The sequence below is a fragment of the Chrysemys picta genome, chromosome 3 (assembly GCF_011386835.1).
Source record: "Chrysemys picta bellii isolate R12L10 chromosome 3, ASM1138683v2, whole genome shotgun sequence".
NCBI classification, from domain to species: Eukaryota; Metazoa; Chordata; order Testudines; family Emydidae; genus Chrysemys; species Chrysemys picta.
This window is the reverse complement of record NC_088793.1, coordinates 86,426,771-86,441,743: the sequence shown is the minus strand read 5'-3', so window position 1 is coordinate 86,441,743 and position 14,973 is coordinate 86,426,771. Positions and strand designations below refer to the sequence as shown.

General features: G+C 42.3%; 1 protein-coding gene across 3 annotated transcripts in view; it reads left to right on the top strand.

The window, feature by feature from the left end:
• The window catches only part of REV3L (REV3 like, DNA directed polymerase zeta catalytic subunit), a 241,847-nt gene that overhangs the window by 207,401 nt on the left and 19,473 nt on the right, over positions 1-14,973 (top strand). For 2 of the 3 annotated variants that reach the window (XM_005287599.4, XM_024102440.3), the window contains 4 exons: positions 2,102-2,308; positions 3,894-4,003; positions 6,554-6,668; positions 13,360-13,497. In XM_005287599.4, coding sequence (XP_005287656.2) covers positions 2,102-2,308; positions 3,894-4,003; positions 6,554-6,668; positions 13,360-13,497 — 570 coding nt within the window. The remainder of the gene's footprint in view (positions 1-2,101; positions 2,309-3,893; positions 4,004-6,553; positions 6,669-13,359; positions 13,498-14,973) is intronic. The other variant, XR_010600094.1, reaches the window with a different exon arrangement.

Sequence of the window (14,973 nt, the reverse complement as noted above, 5' to 3'; positions counted from 1 at the left end):
CATTCCACCCTCCTTTTCAAGGCAAGTCGGTCTTTGGCAATCTCATGACGGCAGAGTTCCTGAAAGGTCCAGAGCATCTTTACCCACATGTCAGGGACCCAGTCTCTCCTTGGGACCTGAATCTTGTATTGTCAAGGCTCATGGGTCCCCCCTTTGAGCCCTTGGCGTCCTGCTCCCTCTGGTTCTCTCCTGGAAGGTCGCCTTCTTGGTCGCTATAACTTCGGCCTGTCGGGTGTCTGATATCAGGGCGCTTATGTCGGAGCCACCTTATACAGTCTTCTTATGGGACAAAGTCCAATTGTGTCCGTACCCAACCTTTCTGCCCAAGGTCATTTCCCACTTCCACACAGGCCAAGATATTTACTTACGGGTCCTATGTCCGAAGCCTCATGCAACAGATGAGGAGCGCAGGCCGCATACGCTGGACATCAGGCAGGCTCTGGCCTTCTACATTGATAGAACAAAGCTGTTCCATAAGTCAACGCAGTTGTTCGTGGCTGTCATTGACAGGAGTCAGCCCAGAGACTCTCGTCCTGGATCACGGCCTGTATCTGCTACTGTTAAGAGCTAGCAAAGGTGCCCTCACCAGCTGTCATGATGGCTCACTCAACTAGGATGAAGGCTTCCTCGACAGCCTTCCTCGCTCAGGTGCCAATCCAAGAAATTTGTCGGGTTGCGACCTGGTCGTCCGTTCACACGTTCGCTGTGCACTATGGGCTGACCCAGCAAGCTCGAGATGACACTGGTTTTGGCAGAGCAATGCTCCAATCAGCAAAGCTGTGAACTCTAAGCCCACCTCTGAGGATTCTGCCTGTGAGTCAACCACAATGGAATCGACATGAGCAAGCACTCGAATAAGAAAAAAGTTACCCACCTTTCGTAACTGTTCTAGGTGTGTTGCTCATGTCCATTCCATTACCCGGCCTCCTACCCCTCTGTCAGAGTTGTCGGCAAGAAGGAACCAAGTGGGCGTAGGGACGGAGGCATCTAATATACCGCACCATGAGCGCAGCACTCTAGAGGGCGCATAGCCATCCCTACGGATACCGCTAAGGCAAAAGTCTCAGAAGACCGCGCACATGGGCGCACGCACACGTTCAATGGAATGGACATGAGCAACACATCTTGAAGAACAACAGTTACAAAAGCTGGGTACCATTTTTTCTGCTACTGCTGCTCAGAAAAGCCTGTGCTTTTGGAGATGAAGATAATTAGTTTGAATTCCACTGTTTTCATTTTATGTCATGTGTAGACCCAGCTGACTATAGCTAATGTACATTCATGGCCCCAAACTGTTTCAGCTTGTCACCAAGAAAAATATTTAATGTAAAACAAAAACTTTAAGTTAAAAGGTAAGTATTCCAAGGAATATTACAGTTTAAAAAAATCCTGAATATTTAAATGTCAACAAATAAAGAAAGGTAGTAAAATAGTCAAATCCTATCCCAGTTATTACAATCTTTTAAATATATGTACAAGTGCACAATATCACATTGTCCATTGCAAATTCAGAAAAATAACATTAACGCTGCCCTCACAAACTTTGCTTCCCTTTCAGATTAAGTATATTGACAAAGCCAGCCAAAGTACTGATTGCTAGAACACCTCACTATTAATGTATATTCATGTCAAAGGCTAACTACTAATTCCTGCATTCTGTTTCAGTTGGCTTTTTTTAAGCATTTTAGAGGCTAAAAAAATTATTTGGGCATAAGCTTTCGTGGGCTAAAACCCACTTCCTCAGATGCATGGAGTGAAAAATACAGTAGGAAGATATATAGATATAGATATAGATATTACAGAGAACATGAAAAGATGGGGGTTGCCATACAAAAGTTTTTTTCTCTTGCTGATAATAGCCCACCTTAATTGATTTGTCTCGTTAGAGTTGGTATGGCAACCTCCATCTTTTCATGTTTTCTGTGTGTATATATATATCTTCCTACTGTATTTTCCACTCCATGCATCTGAGGAAGTGGGTTTTAGCCCACGAAAGCTTATGCCCAAATAAATGTGTTCGTCTCTAAGGTGCCACAGACTAATACGGCTACCACTCTGAAATCTTTAAACATTTTGTTTCTCTTCATTCCTTTTTCGGTAGCCTTCAGTAAGAAAGGGTGTGTTGCCAAGAATGTTGGAAGAAATTTTGAAGACCAGGATAATGGTGAAGCAGTCAATAAAGGCTTACAAGCATGACAAAGCTATCACTCGAATGCTTGAGGCACGTCAGCTGGGTCTTAAACTGATAGCTAATGTCACATTTGGTTATACTTCTGCTAACTTTTCTGGAAGAATGCCATGTATAGAGGTAAGGGATGCAGATAAAATGCAAAAGGGATTTAGGAAAGAGACTGTTGTTAAAGCAGCACGAGATAATGTAATGTCATTGTTTGAAACATGCATTTAATCTAAATGCTACCATAAATGCTGTTTTTTCTCTTAAAGTACCAAAAAAAACCTTGGTTTCAGTTGTGAGCTTAATATTTTGAAATCCATTTTGTAGTGATAAACTACTTAGAATTAGTATTTTCATAAAGATGGATTGGACTAGAGTTCCAACCATCAAAGTAAAACAATTCAATGTAGCTGTTTCAGTCCTTTTAAAAAAACAACAACCAGTACAATCCAAAAACTAGAGTAAACTGAAAGGTTTAAGTACCAAGGAAGGGGGAGGATTGCTTAGAATGCTCACAGAGGTTACAGCTAGGAGTACTGGGATATAATTGTGCTAAGGAAAATGTAGACTGTATGGAACAAATGTGCTTTCTCCTGATTTTTGAATAAGTAATAATGTAACAAATTATGTACATTCCATATTAACTTATTTCAGCCTTCATTAAAATAAATTGAAATTTATTCTGCTGGTTTGTTTACCGCACAATGTCTTACAAATAAAGTTACATATGTACCTTAATTAGACATTTAGGACCTTACCCTGAAGACCCTTACTCAAGAAAACTCCTAAATGATTTCAGTGGGGAGTTTTGGCCGAGTAAGGGCTAGAATCACACCCTTGTGAGTGTAACTGTTCCTCAACATGCACTTACAAAGCTAAGAATGGTATGTAATATTAAGGAGATAATATATCACTTGGTTTACTCTTAAAGCATGAATTAATAAAAAGGAAAAAGGAAACCTTGTGATCAAAATGAATATATTTTCTGTGTACAGGAAAGAAGTTGACAACAGCAGCATTTTCATCATTTACTTCCATTAGAAACTGAAACCTGATACGTTTGTGTCTGTCCAAGTAGCCTCTGCTTTTAATGAATAATTGAAATGAGAAAGAAAAAGACCTTGTAGGTCATCATGTCCATCTCTTTGTTAATGCACATTTGCTCCATACAGTACATTCTCAGGTGCATAGTCTAGTTTTAAATGACTCAAGAGATGGGACTTTCACCACTTCATTAGGGAGATTTATTAAACTATGAATAGCAATTCCTGCAAGGTTTTTCCTGATATCCAGTCTACATTTTCCTTAGCACAATTTTATCCCAGTGCTCCTAGCTGGAGCCTCAGAGAGCATTCTAAGCAATCCTCTTCCTTGGTACTTGAACCTTTTAAATATCTGTAGCTGGTTATAACTGCCCTTCACTTATTTAGGTAAGCTAAAGATGTAATCTTTCCTTCTAAATTAATCCCTCCACCACCATAATCATTTTTGTTGCTCTTTCCTGAATTCTTCCCTGTTTTGTAGATTTATGTTTACGGTAAATCAGTTTTCAGAATTTTCCTTCTATTGTTGATTTTTTTTAAACCAGCAAATGCAGTTGTTTACTTTGCATGATGATGTTAATGCAGAGATGGATTCAGAGTGATGCTGATTTACACGGGTTGTTTTGAATGCAGTAGCACAGCAGGAAAGATTTTCAGTGTATCTTTATTTGCAGATTGGGGATAGTATTGTCCATAAAGCCAGAGAGACCTTGGAGCGAGCTATAAAACTGGTGAATGATACGAAAAAATGGGGCGCTCGGGTTGTATATGGCGATACTGACAGGTAATTAATAGCTGCTGCTTCTGATGCTATGTGAAATGGTTTTCTTCCTTTCCACGTCACAAAGGAAGCTATCACCATGATTTGCATTCAAAAGCTTACAGCAGGTCTCCATGGATCTGTTTTTCTGTTTTAATAAATTATATTTGCCTGTTGCATTAAACATACAGTTCAATACATATTTCAGTTCAGACTGTTAAGTTACTTTTGTGGAGCCTGGGCTGGCTCTCCCCCTTTGCAAAGCTGTCAGATAGGGTCAGCTGGGCTACCATGGCAGCTCCCAAGCTGCTGCTAATAGGGATAGAGACCCCCTTCTATCCCACCAGTCCGTCAAAAACTGTTTGGTGGTTGCTGTTTGACTCCCAACCACTGCTGTTAGTGCAGGGGTGGAGGGTACACACTCTTAAAGGGACCAGTGCCCTGCTAATATATTTCTTAACTGGTGTGATGGGGGTGTGGCCAGGTCAGAGCTGCCCCTTTTGAACCAGGTGCCTTTGGTGAGTGCGTCTGTGATCTTAGTCTAATGTTGGCCCTGGATGAAGTATTTGCACTCTATTTTAAAATGAAACCAACTTGCACTTCATAACTAATTGTTATACTAATACATTTTCTGGCTGGCTTTCAATAAAGAAAAATTGACCATTAAACCTCTCAACATGCCAAAGATCATTATGGTAATTTTACAGAGAGTGGGACAAGGAGCTTTTCTTATATAAAATAATGACAACACTCTGCTCAGGACCTTTGTTCATTTTAACAGTGAAAATGAGCAAGAGGAGAGAACTCTTCCAATTACTGAAGATAACTACAGCCTGGTACATAAAAAGTGTCTAATCTTCTCCTGTTCTGTTTAGTGCTCATGATCACAGTAACTTTAGCCATTGAAAAATTATCTTTAACCCTGTGGTATGACTAGTCCTTTAGTAATATGGTATCAGCTGTTCAGGTTTCAGTGCTAAGAAATAGAGATCCCAAATCTTCCATGCATTTCACTACATGTCTTCTCGTCGATATTGGTAATTTTATACATAGAAGGCCCACTGCAAAAAGTGTTTCCCTTTGCAAAGGCATTTAAGCAGATTTAGGCAAGTTTCACCTATCCAGTGTTTGTAAAGACATGCACACCCTACCTATTCTCAAGACTTAGGGGGTTTCTCAAGCTCGACGAACTTTTAGCCGTAGTGACCTGACCACAGGTGCTTGAACTATGCAAGTGATGGTGAGAAATAGGTCTGGTCCAGCAGGCTGTGAAGTTCTCCATTCCGTTGTCTGGAGTAACTTAAAGTACATTTATTATTTTCCTGATTTATTTATTTTTTAATAAAAAGCTTTGGGTGCTTTTTTGCCTCCAAATTAATGAGAAATAGGGGCACTGTCAGCAAGGAAGAAAATCCTTTTCATTTACCCATGGTAGGCAGGTGTGAGACACGAGTTAACTTGTTATTGTGGGGATTCTTTATTTTATGCATATATTTATTGGTGTATTCTGGTCTCTAAAGGTAGTATGCACATTTCCTGTAATTAGAGCATACACTACTTTTTGATACGGTCTTTCTCCTTAGATGGAAGGTCTACAGTGACTCTAGACAATGTCTGCTACAAACATATCTATCTAGTACTGTACTTACATAGTTTTTTTAAAAACAGTATATTTGTAATGGCAATAGGATTCAAACTGTAATCTGGTACTATTCCTAATGGTTTGCTTTTTCTGGATTCTGGTGATTTGTGATCTGTATAGGAAGGATCAGATGGAGATAAAAGGTTTTATTCCCTCTGAAGTTCTGCCCACTGAAATAAGAAGCCAAAATTAGATGCATGAATTGTGGATTGAGCAAGGGTGACTATTCACACTGCTCAGTTCTTGTTTCAGGTTGTCTGCAGATATTATTGCATCAGTTTGCATTTGGTGTACAGATTTTTATCTGGTTATCTTCACAGCCATAAGGACTTAGAGATTCAATATTTTTTTTAAAAGCTGAAGTTCCGGAGCACCAAATCTCCTCCTCCAAATGAGAACCAGCTCACCAAGCCATCAAGTGCCATTCCAATTTGACCCCTTCTGCACAGCCACTTCTCTACTAAATTTATACTGAATAAACTGCTTAGTATCATTTATATTCTTTATCCCTCCTCCATATAGAATTTTCTAGCTCAACCGCCCACAGCCTAGCACTTTCAGATCCCAGATACAGCATAGAATCTTGTGTCCCTGATGTCATGGGACTTGGGGCTGGGTTGCATGTCTTGGACCCAGAAATGTAAAAATCTATTCAGTGGATGAACTGGGATGCATAGGCCACCGGGGGGCGGGGGGGAGAGATAAGCAAGAAAATGAAGTAAAGAAAGCTGGAGGGGATGGGGTTGCTGTGAGAAGTCGAGGATGTGTCACTGAGTAGACTGGTGGACAATCTCAATGAATTTTGTCAACCACATATGTCCCTGTTTCCCAGTCAAGATACTGGCAAATGTATTATAGCTTGTAAACCCATTCCAGGATATATATTGAAGTAATGGTGTCCTTACTTCCTATTTCTACTTTTATCTTTTTAGCATGTTTGTACTGTTGAAAGGAGCCACTAAGGAGCAGTCTTTCAAGATTGGCCAAGAAATTGCTGAAGCTGTAACAGCTACCAACCCAAAACCAGTAAAACTGAAATTTGAAAAGGTAAAAGGGAAAATACACTTTACCCCAAATGTCTGGATAGAAAATGTTATCTCTTTAAACATGTTAGGGGGTCAGCTGATCAATAAGGTTTCGATTTTGATCAGTGACTTAACAGAATCGTGGGTGTTTCTTTGAGTGTACAGCCAGCAGTCCTTTCAGCTGCATTTCGTTGTCCTGCAGTTGTCAGAGGAAGTCTGCAGAGAAAATGTAGACATATTGATCCCAATCACCCACAGAGAACAGGTTCCTGAACGCACTGTGAATCAAAATAATTCTAATATTATTGCACGTCCAAAAGAGCAGTGGAGACTGTCTTTAGTAAAAGTTTGTTGTTTTCATAAATGTGTCTCCTTCACTTGTATTGACATGGTGAATGGTAAGGGTTAAATCAGTTCAAGTGCCACTATATTGTTGAGATTGTCTTTTCATTTAGTATTTTAAACTAATTTATTTTTAGAGAGGGAGAGGCAGCACAATTCAATAAAACAATATTGAGAGTCTGGTGGTTCTTCAAGTGATGATCCCTATATGTAGTCCACTGTGGGGTGCGCACGTGGTCCTTGCAACTGAAACTGGAAGATTTTTTCATTAGCAGTGTCTGTTTGTCCATGCCTGTGCCCTGCATCTTCTTGTGCTCCAAACTGAGGACGTAAGGGAAAGCATGGGCCAATTGCCTCTCCAGTTCCTTTCTACCACCCAAGTCTCAGACCAAACCCCTGTGGTGTCCACAGCTTTGCTAGCATTCCTGCCTCAAATTCAGGTTTTTTTCTGTAGTTGACCTTTTGTAGATAATTAGTATGGGGTTTCCTCTATCATTTGGGGTACCTAGAATGCCCAAGATCCCCACTTCAAGCCCTGTGCAGCCTCCCCCCCCCCCCCCCCCGTTGTTCCCAGTGAGTGACTTCCATGACATTTGCTTATACTGCTTGGGTAGTCCCACATTCCCTCCAAGTGCAATATTTGTTGTTCCTTTCGGCTCCAAACCCAGCACTCTTGTGAGTTCCAGCTCAGAAGATATCTGATGGAGTGCTGGATGAGGCCCTAGTCCGACCCGGGGTCTGATGACCCACTGTACATCGGCCAGAGGTGCCGAGAAGTGCCCCACCAAGCACAGTGCTCCCTAGCTCTGGAACATCAGAGGGCAGAGCTATAAGGACTCTAGCAGGCAGAGCAGATGGGAGGAGGGTAAGAGCAAGCAATCACATGAAAAGTGAGAGAAATTCTCTCTCTAGTCCTTATCTAAGAAGAAGACTTTCTCCCTTATGTCCTCCAAATCTGATGAGACTCCATGCTCCAGTATGGATATGTCAGGAGCTCATGGGGAGCACTGATCCAACTTGGCTCATGGGGAGCCAAGAGTGTTCCAAAACCACCAATCACCAAAGGAGCTGGCCCAGCCCTATCACTAGCAAGGCAAAGAAGGGAGCAGTCATCAACTGAACCAACAGTAGAGTCCATCAGCAAGGAAAAGGATTCAGTGGTACCAACGCTCATCGTGTGACCTAAATTGGCACTGTTGGCTCTGCCAAAATGCAGAATCCCCTCCCCCCCTCCATCCTCTATGGCTCGATGTTCTATCCTCAACAATGGTGTTCTATCCTCAACAATTTGGCTATGTATTCTGATCCACCGTCACCAATACTCACTGATAAGGTGACTACTAGTGGTGTCTGCGGTGTCAGTTCATCATTCACCAGTATGGTCAATCAGCCTAGAGTTACAAGGCCTGTGGAATCTGAGGACTCATACTCCTCCAGTGAGGATGAGACTGAAGTCAGTGGTTTCACTGACCATACCATGACATGAGATCAGCCCCGACAAGGGTTCCAGAGTTTCCTAGGCGTCGTCTTACTCCCATAGAACACACTGCCTGGCTCAGGACCAACAGTACTCTTCCCCCTGGGGATACCTCCTTATCCATATGATCCCTCTCACTGGCCCTATTGGGGTTCCCGGGATCTGTATTTGAGACCTCCCAATTTCAGGGGATCAGAGAAGGAGTTCAGACAGAGGTTACCTCATAGAAGAGAACCCCCAGCCCTCTTAGGAGCACTATGAGGCAGAAGAACAACCTGAGCAAATGGACCTACTCGCTTCTGCAGCACTTTTGTCCTCATCTCCTGACAATGCAGTAGCAGTGGCCTCACCATCGCCATCCAAAGACTATAAACCGTTTCAGGACCTCCTGAGGAAAATCATGGATGCAGTGGAGTTTCCCCTGGAGGAAGTTCAATACATAATTCACAAGTTGCTGAATATCCTCCTGACTGCAGGTCCTAGCAAGATGGCACTTCCAATCAATGAGGTCATATTAGTGCTGGTCAAAATAATCTGGCATCCCATACCTACTTTTGCGCCCCATTCCAAAAAGGATGGGGAAGAAGTACTTTGACCTGTCTAAAGGGGTAGAATACTTGTTTTCGCCCCCTGAACTCCCTAGTATGTCAGGCCATCACTGAACATAACAGACTGTACTCCCTCTGACAAGGACACTAAAAGATGGACCTCTTCATAAGAAAGAATTTCACCTCAGCTAGCATACGTTTCCACTTTGTGAATTCTTAGCCTTGGTGTCTAAATATGATTTTATTCATTATAATTTTTCTGTATTCACTGACAAACTACCCCAGGAATTTAGACCACAATTCCAGGCCATCATCAACTAGGGTAAGCTGATAGATAGATCATCCCTGCAAGCTTCAGTCAAGGACACAGTTCCTCATTCCATGGCAACTTTGATCATCACAAGACAAGCTTCATGGCTTCAATCCTCTGGGTTTCCAAAGGAAGTTCAAACTCCTGTGGAGAACCTCCTCTTAGAGGGCAACAACCTGTTCGGTGACAAAATGGATGAGTCACTGCATACCCGTAAGGACTCTTGTGCAACCCTCCACTTAGGTATATACACTCCAGCACCTCAGAGAAAATACTCAAAACTGCCTCCATGCAAACAACATGTTGCTCCTCAACCCTATTACCACCAGACGGCCTATGAGCCTGGTGTAGTGGAACAGCCAGGAAATGCCAGAGAGTGTAGTGCAACAGACAGAACATCCCTCCATTGTTCTCTTCCCAGTCCCAGGCTCCCACAAAGACATTTTTGATGGGACCTTTGAGAGCTGCCAACCAGTTCCCCCAACACCATTGGTGACCATCTGGCCCGTTTCTCCCCAGTGTGGCATCATATCACATCGGACAGATGGGTACCAGAGATGGTCAACACTGGCTATAAAATAGAATTTCTGTACATCCCTTTAAAAAAAAAAAAATCCCCCTGTCCCTCTTGAAGGACCCATGTCACAAGGGACTCTCAGATAGGAGGCGCAGACTCCCTACTCTCACTATAGTAGAGCGGGACGGGCTTTTATTCAAGATATTTCTTCATCCCTAAAAAGAAGGGAGGCTGGAAACCCAGTCTGGATCTCAGACAATTGAATATCTTCATATGCCATTCAAGATTCAGAATGATCACCCTGGCCTCAATAATCCCCTCTCTAAACAAAGATGACTGGTTTGCAGCTCTTGATTTGAAAGATGCCTTTTTCCACATAGACATTCATCCAGCGAACAGGAGATTCCTGCACTTTACAGTGGACCTAGACCAATTATCAATGCAAAGTGCTTCCCTTCGGTCTCTTGACAGCCCCAAGGGTTTTCACAAAGGTGCCATCCATGGTGGTGGCATACCTGTGTCACCATGGCACCCCAGTATTTCCCTACTTTGATAACTAGCTGCACATATGTCGGTCATACTAGGACAGTCGGTGGTCCTTTCTCTCTCAGCCTCCTTCAATCCTTAGGACTCCAAGTAAACCTAGAAAAGTCCACGTTAGTACCCATGCAAACTATAATCTTTATTGGAGTAACTTTGGATTCAATTACAGCCAAAGTATACTTACTCCACAGATTCCAAGCTCTCAGGGACCTCATCAACCAACTTTGATTGAGCCCTCAGACAACAGTGTGGTCCTACTAAATCACATGGCTACACATTCAGGTTATGTCAGACAATTTGACTACTGTATACTACATCTACAAACTGGGAGTATCAAAGTCTGCTTCTTTGCACAGTGGCGATCAGACTCTGGAATTAGTGTATGCAACACCAGATTACCCTCCTGGCAGTGCATCTCCCAGGAGCAATGCACACCTTGGTGGACAGCCTCAGTAGCACTTCTACAGAGACCATGAGTAGAAACGTCACAACTTGGTGTTACATTGTATTTTCCAGCAGTGGGGATTTCTTCATGTCCCAAGAGAACAAGAAATACCCAAACTACTGTTCCCAAGCAGCTCGGGGACCCATTCCTAGTATAGTGGTTAGAGCCCCTGATGTATGCTTCCCCACCCATTCCCTTCTTACCATGAGGAAAATCAAGCAGGACAAACTGTCAGTTACCCTGGTGGCAGAAGTAGTTTTGGTTTTGGTTCACAAGCATTGTGCAGATGGCCTCACATCCATGCATCCAGCATCTGAACTTACTGACTCAGGACAATAAAAGACCACCAATCCCAACCCAGCATACCTTTCCCTGTTTGGTATTTGGATGTATGACAAGCTTAGAGAGGACATGTTTGTAGATGATACACTCCATCCTCAGTTTTAGCAGGAAAATCTCTATGAGGGAATGTTATGCTACTAAGTGGATTTTCCTTTGGTGCCAATGTCATTAGATACCTTTAGAAGATTCATGAGAATCTCTACCCTCTTGGACTACTCCTTTCTCTAAAGAAGTTGAGTCTATCTCTCAGCTTGCTGTGTGTACATCTGGCAGCAATTAATGCCTTCCATCCTCCAGTGGGAAACTGTGCTCTTCACCCACCCTACAACTGTGAGATTTTTGAAAGGCCTTGACAGAATGTTTCATCTGGTACTAAAACCAATGCCAACTTGGGATCTCCGTCTAGTATTGTCAGCACTCGTGAATACTCCATTCAAACCTCTAGCCAAGCGGCTCTCCAACTGTGGGTCGGGACCCCATAGTCGCAACCCCATTTTAATGGAGTTGCCAGGGCTGGCTTAGACTTACTGGGGCTCAGGGCTGAATCCCAAGCGCCACCACCCAGGGCCAAAGCCTGAGGGATTCAGCCCAGGGCAGCGGGGCTCAGGTTACAGCCCCCTGGCTGGGGCTGAAGCCCTTGGCCTTCAGCTTTGACACCTACGCTGCCCAGGGCAGTGGAGCTCAGGCTTTGGCTTTGGCTCCCCCACCCGGGTCAGTGGGAATCAGGTGGACTCAGGCTTCAGTACCTCCTCCTGGGATCGTGTAGTAATTTTTCTTGTCAGAAGGGGATCACAGAGCAATGAAGTTTGAGAACCCCTGCTCTAGCCTCATGCTCCCTTCTTCATCTGTTTATGAAGGTGCCTTCATGACAGCAGTCACTTCTGCCAGAAGAGTAGGTGAGTTTGAGGCCCTTATGGCAGACCTTCCCTACGTGGTCTTCCATAAGAATAAGGTTTTTTGGAGGTTACACCCCAAGTTCATTCCAAAGTTTCCCTCAGAATTCCACTTTAATCAGCTCAGATATGTACCTTTTTTCTACCTAAAGCCTTACATCACCAGAGAAGACAGGAAGCTCCATTTTCTGGATATCCATCAAGCCTTAACTTAGCTTTCTACCTGCAGAGACAAAACCCTTTGGGAAATCTCCTGGACTATTCCTTTCCATTGCTGAGTGGATGAAGGGGAAAGCAATCTTTTCACAGAAACTTTCTCAATGGATTTCGGGTTGCATCCCACTTTACTATGAGCTTACATAAACGCTGTCCCTCGTGGTGTGAAGGCCCACTTGACCAGAGCAGAAGCTACCTCGGTGGCTTTTATTCAGGCTGTTCACCTCCTGGAGATCTGTAGAGCCGCAGTGTGGGGTTCTATGCATAGCTTTACTAGACTTTTTGTCCTCGTACCAGGTTCTTCAGCAGATGCATCCTTCAATACAGCATCCATGCAGCCTGTGCACTCTCCTCCTCTGTGAGTACTGCTTGTGAATTACCCACAGTGGAATACACATCACTTGAAGAAGAAAGGAAGATAACTTACCTTGTAGAGCACCTGGAGTTCTTCTGAGATGTGTGGTTCCTATGTGTATTCCACTACCCACCCTTCTTCCCCTCTCCTACGGCCCCTTTCCTAAGGTGATTTACAGTAGAGAAGAACTGGAGAGTCAGTCAGTCAGTCTGCGCTTCCCCTTATGCCCTTGGTGTCGTGCATGAGAAGGTGTAGGGCACAAGCACAGACCAAAAGATACTGCTAATGAAAAATCTTCCAGTCTCAGCACCCCACAATGGAATACCGATAAGGACCACACATCTCAAAGAACTTAAGTTACTGTAAGGTAAATAACTTTTCCTTATGACTTAGAATGGCAAAAGAATTCAGAGTGATGGCTGTCACTGTTAGACTGTATGTGACTTTGTGTGCCTGAATATTACAGGATCCTCAGTTTGCATATCACATGTGGCAATATATAGATAGAGTATAAGGTTAGTTAAGTGTGGAATGACCGTCTGAACCTACGCTTTTCCTGTGGACCTTTAATGTTCCTTTAACTTACTTTTTATTTGTGTTTGTGAGGAAACAAAAGGTAAAAAAGTCAAAATTAACATTTCCTTAGAAAAACCTCTAAACATGCAATCCTGTTATGCTGCCAATGAATAACAGTATAAAGAGGCTACATGTTTTTAACACTACAGGTGTATTTGCCTTGTGTCTTGCAAACCAAGAAGAGGTATGTGGGATACATGTATGAAGCACTGGACCAAAAGGACCCAGTATTTGATGCAAAAGGCATAGAGACAGTTCGAAGAGATTCTTGTCCTGCTGTTTCCAAGGTAAAATACACATAAATTCTTTCAAGTTTTACAAATACAGTATGTTGTGCCACTGCAGTCCTCAAAAATCATTTCAATACATGCCCCCGTAAAAATTCTAACTCTGGAGACAAGATCTGTCTTTGTTCTTCGGGGTTTTCTACATTGCACGAGTAGTGCAAGACCTGGATTTCTGAACTGAACTGAGGACTGCTACATGGTATTACAGGACACTGCAACATCCCACAAAACCAGCACACAGTCCTTTAGCACCTTACACTATGCAAAACTTCTTTATTGCATTAACTCATTAGAGCACATATGATCCTTCCCTCAGGTCCTTACAATGTCTGCAGAAGGCTGTCCTTGGAACTTCTCCCCTTCCAAGGTGATCAGGAGCCTGTCTCAAATGCTTTGCACCTTTCAAGGTGTTCATGAGGGATTCTACCACCCTCTGGTGTCTCTGCCAAATAGTAGCTATTCTACCACACTTCTCACTACACAGCTAGTTTAGCCAAGAGTTCATGCTGAGGGTGTCCTTTCTTATTTGTCTATTCTGAATTTGTTTTTTTATTTTTTTAAAGTAAAAAAGCCCTCCTCAGTAAGGGCTATTTCTGTGCCATATTTTATCTTTTAACCCAAGCTGTTTTTTCTGTAGAGCTACTCAGAAAAAGGTGGCAAGAGTATTTTTAAAGTGGGAGAATATCTTTTTCACTCTATCCATACTCAAAAACTCTTCAACTGTTGGGGAAAAAAATCACCTTCAGGCAGAGACAAGGCATGGAAAATGTGAGCCTGAAAGGTGAAAATGCCAAAAAGTTGAATGACTAAAAATGGGGTACTAGAATGGAAACAATTATGTTTTATGTAGCCACTTCCAACAGAATACTTGTAATATTGTCTAGCACCCTGTGAACATTTTTGTTAATCTTTCTGCTGACCTACTTTTGCTGAACTCCAAAACATCAGTTATTTTTTATGTTGTTCCCACAACATACTCCTTGCTGATGACTCTGTAAGTGATAGATAATTCTTTCATTAGAAAAATATGTGTTGCGAGAAAGGAACAAGTAGTATGGAAAATATTGTTAACCTCAAATAAATTGAGAAACAGCTTTTCGTATGGTGCATTTATTTAGCACCTTTGAAGAGTGGAGGAGGATACTGAAAGGTGTCATACGTAATATTCTATTTCAAAATTAAGAAAAATCTTTCTATATAGTGTAGTGGCATTTGCCATATAAATTCCATATACAGTGCTCTTTTTAAGGTTTTCTTTGCTTTGTAAAATACAAATAAAGAGATGGAAGATACTCAGGGGTATCTTAGAGAAAAACAAAAATTGGTACTTTTTTTAAACAAATGTATGTTTTTGAATTTATACTGAATATATATTACAAGGGTCAGCAACCTTTCAGAAGTGGTGTGTCAAGTCTTCATTTATTCACTCTTAATTTAAGGTTTTGCATGCCAGTAATACATTTCAATGTTTTTAGG